Genomic DNA, 11,412 nt, shown 5'->3' with positions numbered 1-11,412 from the left:
TCTGAAACTACTCTCTTGGCTAATGAAAAGATCGATCAATAGCTTTGATCAACTCCTGTTGCCTTTGCGCTTCTGTGATGGTTTTATTCATTTGCACTTCAACTCGGTACACTGGAGGGAATGTCTGCTGTCTGCATATCTCTTGTCTTGGTCAATCTGATGCTATCAAATTACGTGCTCCTAGTTCATTTGGTTTCCACAAGTGGTGTATCCAAAAGGTTTTCACAACTGGAACCGACTGGTGCTGTTCATGCCCACTCCGTCTTCCGGTCTGTTGATAAGTAAGACTTCGATGTAGAAGTAACACTATATAAGTAGTATAGGCTCAAGAACACAAGGAAGGTATCAAATTTCGCATGGAGTACCAACTGATAATTTGCTGCTAATATGATATGATACATAGGGAAGTCAATACTCCCAGTAACATCTTGGAAACATCTGAAATCCTGAACTACCATCCAATCCAGTCTCTCCCTAGTAACTAGGCTACCATGAGCAAAATGGCAATCCGGGCACATTACCACCACATCCTGGAGCTATGCATTCTATTTCTTCAGGAAGCTATGCAGCGTCAGTTCATTCCCCAACTTTTTTCCGCAGTTCGCCGATGAAATCGTCCCTCTCCTGGTCCGTCATCCCCACGGTGGAGCAGTCTCCCACGCCCCACTCGGCGCCCCGCAGGCAGTACTTGTCCTGGATCGCCCTCTCGTTCCTGAAAACAGTTTACGCCCAAGAGCTTAGTTCCAGCAGAGATAAGAAATACGGCAGCTTATTTTCAGGGAGCTTAGTTTCAGCAAGCAGATTGGAGGGAGCACGAGACGTACTTCTCTTTGTTCTGCTTGGACTTCTCGAGCAGCTCCTTGAGCACCTTGGAGGATTTGAACCTCGAGTCATTCTCGGCGTACTTCCTCTGGTTCTCGGCTAGATATTTCATGAAAATAAATTGAGTGTTTTTATCAGCGAACTTTCACCAGGGCATCAACAGACAACAGCGAGGTGATGCACTATTGAAGGGCAGGTAGCTTCAGCCAGCTGAACTAACCATTCCACTTGTCCAAGAACTCGAGACGGGGCAGCTCGGGGGCTGGAACAGACTCCAGCCCGGTGGACCCTGACAGGATGCCGGCGTTCACTGCATGTTTCCAGACGAATTTCAATCGTGTGAAGCATTTGCTGGGATTCTTGACACTTCAGTGAATCATTTGCACCAAGTATACGTACCTGGGCTGGACCAGAGGACGAGCGAGAGCGAGACGGCGGCGGGCACGGCCAGCAGGGACGCCCGACCGGCCTTCTCCGGCGCGCTGCAGCGCCCCCTCGTCACTGGCGGTGCCGCGGTGGTCGGTGGCGCGCCGCGGACGCCGAGCATGGTGGTGGCTTGGTTAGCTCCCTCTGCCTAGCGTTCAGTTGAGTGGTCTCTTGCTCGAGCAGGTGGCAGGCAACGCAAGAGACGGGATGGATGGATGAGCTATGCTGGCATTGTCGAAGGTTGCGGTTGGGAAGAAGGATGGGCGCCACTGCTGACCTGTTCTCTCCTGAGCCACTGACACAGGATGATCTGGCAGATTTACCCTTGGAACTTTTCCAGGCTTAATTTTTTAACTGATTAACTTTATTCTGAGGGAAAATTGATTTACTATCTTATATTACTTTTGTTTTTAAAATATAAGCATTTTTAAAAAGCAAGAATGGAGGGAGTACGTGGCCGTGCCGGTGCAACGGTGACGACGGCAGACAAGTTTTGGCGCCTGGGGAGTGTTAAATTGCACACAAGCCCAAATAATAGAACGCCTCCATTTTGATTTAGTTGATGAAGCTTTTTTTCTTTAAGATAAGCGAACCTACACACTCAAGCGCTCTATATATACATACGTACACGGGTGGATCTAGCATCCTCCAAGCCCAGGCAGCCGCCCAGCCTTGCGCTGTGTGACTTTCCACGGATTTTTTGTAAAGAAAAACTTAAGCATGTTTGTCCAGACTTTGAGAAGTTTACGTCCAATTTTTGAGAAGTTCATAGGTATGCCACTGCACGTGTATAGACCAAATCTAACAATAACTATGTAAATTAATTTGGAACGGCAGGCATTACTAATTTTTTCCGGATTATTTGCAGGATTACCAAAACACACGATTCGCGTATTGAACTCTTACATAATTGTAAAATGTAAGCTTTTGTGTCATATATCCAATGGGATCCTACATGATTAGAACTCACAAGAATTTCTAACAAAGAGTTTTATACATTATATAAAAACAAATATATTGAAACAAGAGGTTGGAGCGGAGCATTTGCACCCATTATGCAAAATAATAATAAAAAGTGTTAAAAAATTCTGACATAAAATTTATGGTGTACATCCTAACATTCTATGTTCGTACACAAGTTTTCGTGAAAAAACAAAAAATTATGTGACATGTAAAAAAAAAAGTCTGAAAACTTGTCTTTTTTACAGGAGACACATGAAAAACAAAAAATTCTGAAAACTTGTGCACGAACATAAAATGTCTAGTTGTACATGCAAAATTTTATTTCGGAATTTTTTGACACTTTAAAATGTATTTTCACACAACGGGTTCATATGCACCTATGAGTCAAAGTGGATTTCCCAAAGAGTTAGGCCAAAGTAAGAAGAACCTACGCCCATCTCATCTGACAGTCCGACATATTCCTTCTTGTTTGGATTTAGCTTATCCTTCAATTTCCTTCTACAACTATAAAGGCTAGGTTGAATACTATTGAAGATATAGTCATTAAAGAAACTCAAATTTGGGGACGAGCAAATTCAAAATAAAATAGCGCATCGTTAGTTGTAAGGTATTAGCACTACTACAGATTGGGCCTTTCAAGGATCCCGTAGCACACGGAAAGTCCTTTTCGTGTATTATGTGGCCGAACGCAGATCGCTGAAAAAACTTAACCTTTGCGTAGTATGGGCTGGCCCGCAGCGCGTGAACATAGCAAACGGCCTTACTCCTATACTCGCACATGATTATGTTCTCAATAATTGTGTGCAAAAACTTTCGAGGTCCAAGTATCCTTTCCCGAATCCTTACGGACTACTGAAACTTCTTTTTTCCAATGAGGCATCAGACTACCATGTTAATACATTTTAAAGCCGGCCGCACATGATTGGTAATCCAAAATCGTATACAAACGTTCTAGTTGGCAGACGATGTATTTCTCCATCATGCGTGACTCTGGACTACGCTTGGCGGATGTTAGCCGCCTGCGATTGGATCCGCGTGAACCGCATCGTGCATTGGAAATGTATTACGGGTTTACTTTCGAGGAAAGACGCCAATCGAAAATGATCCTTAATTCTGTTATCGATTCAAAGTAATCATTTTCACATTTGATTCGACTATAAAATCCTACGATTACGAGATGATCAACCTCCCAGCCTATCTCCTGATCTAGATCGATATCTCCAAGTTATGTCTTGGCCCAACAAAATCTAAGAAGACAAAGCCTCTGCCCCAATGGCGGGTTTCGTACTACCCTATAGGGTGTACCATTTCGATGAGGAAGGCATGACCTTCACCCATTGTGAGGAGAGGGTAAAGAGGTGGATCCGCCATGTGAAGGAAAAATACCTCGAGGCCACTCTGACCAAGTGCGTCAGCCTAGACTGCGAGTTCACCATCGCGAAGCCAGGAAGGCAGAAGGACCTTCCACTTCAGCAGAGGCAGCGCACCGCCGTCCTCCAACTCTGCGTCGCCAGCGATCTGCTCGTCTTCCAGATTGTGCACGCGGATGCAGTGTCAGAGGCCCTCAGGGAATTCCTTGGATATGAGTCAATCACATTATGCGGCGCTGCTATCGGCAACGACCTGAACATGCTAGAGTATTACGGCCTCGCAGCCATTCCGGTGGATTTTTTAATATAAATTAGGATCGACCTTCGTCATTTCCAGTGTCACTCCACTCCACAGACCACAGGCGCCCCTCTACTTAGGTCCACGATGACGAGGTGATCCTCTACTTAGATCCACGACGAAGAGGAGATCGCCCGGGGAGGTTACCTAGCCGGCGAGGCGGAAGCTAGCTGCTGGCCGGAGATCCACGCGCTTGGAAGATGGTATTGCCGCTGATGCCCTGTCCCCTTGCGCTCGTCCTCGTCTTCCGCCATGGATATGGCCACGTCCTCCACCATGGCCACGGCGGCGCGAGATTGAATCGTCGCCCTCCCGCGGGTTTGCTTCTTATCTTTTCCATGTTTACCTTATATCCACGTCGCAGATCTACTATAAGCACCACTGTTTTTGTTCGCAAGATTCGATTATATTGTGATTTAGATCTATGCTTTATTCATTAGTTAGATCCATTAGCTAGTTTGCTTAGTGTAGATGTAGTAATGTCTTAGTTATATCCATTAGTTTGCTTAGTGCAGATGTAGTAATATCTTAGCGCAGATTTAATATATATTTATTCGTTCTTGATTGGGTTATGATGGCGATGATTAAATTGTTAGCGAGATGGATATGTATCTACCTAGTTCTGTTGAACAACTATGCTTCTACATCAAACGTGGTAGACACAGATTCATCTCGCTGACTCTATGAGGCACATGTATTGTTTGTTCAATATTTTTGATATTCTGATGTTTAACCATAGCTAACTCCAGCTCTATCCTATATGCTTGCTTATATGGATCTTATTTTGGTAACTCTGCATAAGATAAATGAAAGTAAAGGTGTGCGAAGTCGTGTTTGTAATCGTTTTGCCTCGGCGTTCCAACATATGATTACTAATTATTTGGACTTTAATCATTGATAATTATTTTGGTGTTAGCATTTTCTCACTTTCTTAATAATTGTTTGCAGGACATGCAATGGCACGATTGCAACAATATGGAAGGAAATCCGTTGCAAAACATTAAGATGACGCACCTTAAACTTCTCTATTCATATCTTTGCAAGGATAAATGAAGGAATTTCGTATCCTTTCAGAGACATAACTTGTTTCCAGTCGTGTCTTTGCAAGGATAAGTGGAGAAACTTAGTATCCCTGCGAAGATGTAGAATTGAAAGGAATTTCCATCTTCCTTTTCTCACGGAGACAAATACATAAGCAAGAAATGCTACAGATTGTCTTCTTTTGTGTATTTTTCTCTTTTTTGGGATATCGATCGCTAATATATGTATACAAATGATGTACTGTATCAGATGTGCAATATAATTGAGATTAGGTATTGTATTTGCAGGAGTGTTCAGCTAGGCATACACCTCGTAGTATCATGGTTCTGCACCTACAACATGCCCGTTTTGTCTAAAATCATTTGCAATATTTTTGTAAAGCAGACAATTTGCATAAACATACCGTCTTCGATTGTTAGAAACAAAGAAAGTGTGCGACATGGTGACCCATTGCACACGGTCCAGGAACCGTTTACTTTATTTTAGCATATCGCACCCTCGCATAGCGACAGTTAGGTTCATCGTGTCCGACAGCCTATTTCAGCTGTGTGCAACTGCTCGATCTGTACTAGCGTAGGTGAAGATTATCAGCATTTATAACAACTCCAATGAAAAAACATCTCATGAGATTAATTTCTAGCAACCAAAAGATACTATACATTTAATAATAATTTAAGACTTCTTGTGCATATATATGATCGAGGACCAATCGAGGGCGTACATTCTGCCCATGGTTGAGGAGGTTCACACCTTCCACACCCCAGACGTTGAGAAACAAGGGGAAAAACTTTGTAAGTAGCGCAATCACGTGTTGCTGGGTGACTATTTTCTTACATTGTCCGGTCCTCTTACGACGGTCGCGCGCTTGCGGAAGCGATCACATACGAGATGATATGGGTGATGTGGAACGAACTCAGGAGGGGTTTGCTCCTAATTAATTAAGGGATAGTGTTAACTTAGCGCTAGGAATAGGAAACATCTCGAAATGAATGCTTAGCCTGATAAAGACTCGCAGGGAGAGATCAATGAGCAGGGTCACATGACGGCCCATTCATGCTGAGTGCAGCGTTGGACGTGCTGCAGTGGTGATATGCTGCACATGTACGCGAGAGACGAAAGGCGGCAGTTGGTAGCTTTGGGTGCCCGTATTCCGGCTCCGGGTTAACAACACTTGCCATCCCATGCGGCATAGAGGCCTTCAATAAGTACATCATCGCCTGGATTCCACCTCCTAGATCTGCCGGTCATGTAGACATGACGTCTAGACCAGACAAGCCCGTGAAATCGAGCTCCTGTAAGAAACAAGTAGCAAAATGCACCTGATTTTCATAAGAGCTTAGAGCAGTACTTGTTATATTAAACTAGGAAGTTTGCGGCGCGGCCGTCAAATATGTTTCCTATTTGTCTTAGCATCAGAATTATAAAGCACAATCCTACGGGCAAGCATTATTTTTTTCCAAGACAGTGGAAGTGTGGAACCATGTTGCTTCTAAATGTAGGCGGTACAGACTGCTTAAGTAAGGAGACATGCTAGTTTAAGGTTGTAAGATTTAGTTCAGCATAAGGCACTGGCATACAGGGAAGGATAAGCATCCATCAAGGTTGGTGGAGCTGAAAAAGATCCTGAAAAGGAAGGACACAAAACAACATTAATTCAGTCAGCATGTAGTGTATACACATACTAAAAGCCCTGCCTCAGGAGGGAGCCGATGACTTCCTCCACACCGCCGCATGGGATGGAGAGGAGGCGCCGAATTCCTCCGTGGCACGTCGGGAGGGAGAGAAAATTTCCCAAGGGCAGGCAGGGACAAGTGCCCCCGCAGGGGAGGACGGTGGGTGGGTGGAGGCGGTTTAGAGAAGGAAAGTTTGTTCTGTTCTGCTCCTCGCGACGTTGTTTCTGGACTGTTCGGTCAAACCGGCAGTCTTCACGCAGGAACAGGAGGCAGCGTCCGTGGACGGTATAAAAAACATGCACGTGGCAAATAGCGATTGGAGACAAAGGAACGTGAACAGTAACAGTAACCAAATCAATCTCCTTAAGGCAAATGGGGTCAGCTCAGCAGCAACAAATCCCTATTACACAAAAACGCTTACTCCAAAAAAGGTATGCAGACTTAGTAGTAGATGGTCCAGTTCAAGTAATTAGTTCGCCTGAATCAATACATCACCACATAATTTTCTTACAGGGCGCTCTATTTTTTTAACAAAACCTACATAGTGCTTGGTCTCAAAATAGCAAGTTTCTGACACGATCCGCTGACTTAGCTCAAGAACATGACATAATCTATTCGGAAAATCAATTGGAAAATTTTGAGCCCTCTGCTACTGAAGTTAGAACATTACCTATCCTGTTTCAGGCAAAAACCATCTTAAAATGAGACTGTAGTTGAACACTGTGGAGTAATACTTCTAAAGATGATCCCATTAATTCGTGTGTATGTCACAAAAAAGACTAAAGTTGCAGCAAGAGGTTTGTGAGAAAATTAAACAATTATACCTGAAGAAACAAATTTTTAACTTGTGGTGAATATCTAGTGATGCCTTATCTCTGTCTCATGCACATACAACTGTGCTATAGTTGAACAAATAAACTGTGTACCCTATAAAAATAACAATTCACCTGTCAAGGGTGGGGAGAAGCTTCCCCCTTTTGTAGTCGTTAGTACAAATCCATTCCTGCATCAAGAACCCACCATGCAAACACCGCTAGATCCTGCCGCTCTTCAGGAGAGACCGTAGAATTTGAAATCTTCATTATTCATGTGAATAGGAACTCAAGGGCCTAAGGTTTCAGCGAAGCGCTGAAATAAGCGTTGTGTAAACTACGGCCACTTTAGATGCCATTTACTAAGGTATTTTTCTTTTATAGCACATCCATTAAAAAGATGTATGGTAGTGTAGAGTGCTTACCATAGAAACAACAGCTACATGTGCATTCATACCTTGAAATAATTGTATGGTTTAAATTTCAACCCACAAAGATTCGAGCAATACAGCGTGCTTAGTACGTTCAAGAGGCTTAACATTAAAAGTTAATGCTAGCAAATGAGAAATTTTGTTTGGCACATCCACCTCTATTTACCATGATAGAACAGTGTACCGATATATGGCATGCCTGCTCAATGATAAGCATTCAAGGTTTCAAGGTACCTGTCGACCCTAAAAACAATACTGCCATAAATTTTCTTCCAAAACATAGTGCAACACAATACTTGAAAAAAGTTTGAGGGTTACTATGAATCAAACAACATATGAATCAAAATCTTTCTACATTCCTACGGAACTCCTTTGAGTCAAAGAAGACCTTAGAAGTTCAAGATACTTTTTGTAGATTTAGATAAAATAGGTTATTTTTTTGATTCATTGAATATGTGACAAATGTTTAGAACCGGAGGGAGTATCATGAGTTTGTGATTAGGGATCGTGACCCTCCTTTATTTTTGTACAAGTAACCATCGTCTCATGTTCTAAAAGAGGGCTATGTTGCCGGGTGATTTTTGTATTTGTGCTTAAAAAAAGGATAGAACATCTAGCCTCTGCACCAATTGATGCCTACAACTTTTCATTACCTTATTAACGTTTGAATCTTACAAAAGATTACATCATAGGTCACATGAATCGATGCTGCACGAACATACGATCAAAACGTCATGTGCATTGGATGTGTATATCTCGAGCAACCATCTTCAGACGGTTGCAACCAGGAACCAAATTCTCCCGCTTCTCCGTTGGTCGTATGTATGACCACATACATGTTCATAACGTAGCCAACGGTATTACCGCTAGAAAATAATTTATTTTATGTTGTAGCACATTTTATATGGCCCAAAGTAAAGCAGAAGCACCATTTCCAACAAAAACGAAGTCATTGAAAGCTTCGTAGAAACCCTATTTGAAAGTCCTAAAAAAATCTCAAAATAGTATGACAAGTTAGAAAGAGATGTTCTATGAGCATATGAGATTCGAAGTTCAAACTCATTTATCATTTGGGAGGTAAGAACAAAACCAAGTATGCAGAATAGTAATGTTCCACTATTTTCACTATTCGTTGCCAAATTTCGTTTTTCTAAGCTCCCAATTGATTCGGTCTTGAAATTTTGCATGTTTGCAGAACATTATATTCTCACCACTTTCATACTATCTGCGCCGAAAAATATGTCGAAGTTTTATCTACATTTAAATGTATCTAACATGATTTACTGTATAGGCACATGCAAAACTTAGATAATCTTTTGGGACAGAGGAAGTATAGAACTTTTAGACAATCTAAGAAATATTTTCAACTTGGTTTTCACTGATTTCTACCATAACTTGTTTTCCAGACTTTCCAGGCATGCGGTTTACTGAAAGTCTGAAAGGCAATTACGGCGTGCTGAGAATCCAATCCGCGTCCAACCAACGCGGCCGAGACGCTCTTTCGGTGACGGCAGCAGCATTTAAAGCAGACATCCCCACGAATTCCCCGTGACCCTGTAACGTGTCGAACTATCGATCCACAATCCGTCTCGCTTTACTCAGCTCAGCTCCCCGTCCCCAGATCCGGCACGAATGGCCTCCCACGACGGCGAGGACGACTCCGGCCGCCGCCGCCCGGCGCAGCAGCACCGCCCGTCCGGCGGGGGCAGCGGCGACCTGGCGGCGAGCGCCAAGCTGGTGGCGGAGGCGGCCAAGGCGGCGCTGCAGGACCACAACCTGGGGAAGGTCGACAAGGGCCGCACCGCCGAGGCCGCCGCCGACCTCCTCCACGCGGCCTCCCTCTACGGCAAGCTCGAGGGGAAACCCATGGGTGGGTACTTCGACAAGGCCGAGGACTACCTCCACAAGTACGGGAGCAAGGAGGGGGGTGGGAAGCATCAGCCGGCTGACCATGGGGGTTCAGGTGCGAGCCATGGAGGGGGCAGGTACGAGGACGAGGATGACTACAAGAAGAAGACCAGTGGTGGTGGTGGTGGGAGGTATGAAGAGGATGATGATTACAGGAAGAAGCCTAGCAGTGGTGGGGGGAGGTATGAGCAAGAAGATGACTACAAGAGGCCTCCTAGCGGCGGCGGTGGTGGCTATGGTGGGGGAAGGTATGAAGAAGATGATGAGTACAAGAAGAAGCCTAGTGCTGGTGGATATGGAGGTGGAGGAAGATACGAAGATGAGTACAAGAAGAAGCCAACCGGCAGCCATGGTGGAGGGAGGTATGAGGAAGAGGATGAGTACAAGAAGAAGCCTAGTGGGGGAAGGTATGAAGAGGATGACTACAAGAAGAAGCCTAGTGGAGGAAGGTATGAGGAAGATGACTACAAGAAGAAGCATAGTGGTGGAAGCCATGGAGGGAAGGACGAGTCGGAGGGCGGCGGTATTGGAGACTACCTGAAGCTTGCACAGGGCTTCATGAACAAGCAGGAAGGCGGGAAGAAGACCAGTGGCCATGGAGGAGGAGGAGGGTATGGGAAGGAGGACAATTACGAAGAGGATGGCAAGAAGAAACATGGGAGCGGAAAAGACGAGTCTGGCATGGGAGACTACCTGAAACTTGCGCAGGGGTTCATGAACAAGAAGGATGGCGAGGGAGGAAGCGGGGCTGCTATGGGGGACTACTTGAAGCTTGCAGAGGGCTTCATGAAGAAGCGTTGATTTACGACTGATCTTCACTGCATCATGATTGATGAGGGGCTTTGTGTTTGGTTAGTCCCTTGTCTTGTTTAACTTCTGTATGCTGTAGAATTTCCTCCGGTTTCCGCCCTAAAATGCAGCAAAACTGTATTGCTGCTGTTGTGTGCAATGTACTGCGTCCGAATGTGCCACTTGCTGTTTCGGGAGAATAAAAGATTGGATGTATAAACTTGTGTTGTTCATGGTGTGTAGTAGTTCTGACCTGAAATAATCATTCTAGTGTTATGGTAATGGAAGTGTTGTATACATCTGGATATTTCTGTTAAAGAGTTTTTGGTTTGATCAGTAGACATTATTCAAATATAGCCATGCTGGGGTTCTGTCTTTGTATCTAATTATACTGAATCCTAATAGAGTGCTGTATATATCATACTGAACTAGACTTGTTACTTAAATCTCAAATTAAATAAAATAGTATGTATGAGGATCATAATAAATATATGTTGCATTACATTCAGTTGCTGAGATGCTCAGTTACTTTCAGCAAGTATTTTCACTTCACTCGTCTCTGTAATCGATAGGTTGAACAACTGTTTGCCTATTGGTTTTTATCTTGTAGATAAACTGCTGGCTCTTTTCATGGTAGTTTTGGGGGCATCTTTGTCAACTGATGGCAATTTTGAATATCTGTGACAAGTGATCGACATTGTGTAACTTACAGTTATGTTGTAAAGTAAACAACATCTGGTGATCTTGATGTTATTGTGAAAGAGTATTTTGTTTGATTAATGGCTGTTATTTGAAAGCAGCTACTGGTGATCTATCTCATTATACTGCATATCATACTGAACTGGAATACTTGAGCTATATCCGAAACAAGAAATAAAA

General features: G+C 43.7%; 2 protein-coding genes across 2 annotated transcripts; one reads left to right on the top strand and one right to left on the bottom strand.

The window, feature by feature from the left end:
* Nucleotides 1-325: 325 nt before the first annotated feature.
* Nucleotides 326-1,455, bottom strand: LOC124701760. Its single transcript, XM_047233862.1, has 4 exons — nucleotides 1,222-1,455; nucleotides 1,043-1,132; nucleotides 825-921; nucleotides 326-712 (listed from the first exon to the last, which is right to left on the bottom strand). Exons 1-4 carry the CDS (start codon nucleotides 1,367-1,369, stop codon nucleotides 577-579), a joined length of 471 nt encoding a protein of 156 aa, XP_047089818.1. The 5' UTR covers nucleotides 1,370-1,455; the 3' UTR covers nucleotides 326-576.
* Nucleotides 1,456-9,400: 7,945 nt separating this feature from the next.
* LOC124701758 (RNA-binding protein FUS-like) lies at nucleotides 9,401-10,886 on the top strand. The gene has a single exon (XM_047233857.1). It carries the CDS (start codon nucleotides 9,469-9,471, stop codon nucleotides 10,543-10,545), a length of 1,077 nt encoding a protein of 358 aa, XP_047089813.1. The 5' UTR covers nucleotides 9,401-9,468; the 3' UTR covers nucleotides 10,546-10,886.
* The last annotated feature ends 526 nt before the right edge of the window (nucleotides 10,887-11,412 follow it).

The sequence above is a fragment of the Lolium rigidum genome, chromosome 3 (genome assembly GCF_022539505.1).
Source record: "Lolium rigidum isolate FL_2022 chromosome 3, APGP_CSIRO_Lrig_0.1, whole genome shotgun sequence".
NCBI lineage: Eukaryota > Viridiplantae > Streptophyta > Magnoliopsida > Poales > Poaceae > Lolium > Lolium rigidum.
Note: the sequence above shows the minus strand (reverse complement) of the source record. Positions and strands in the feature narration are given on the sequence as shown.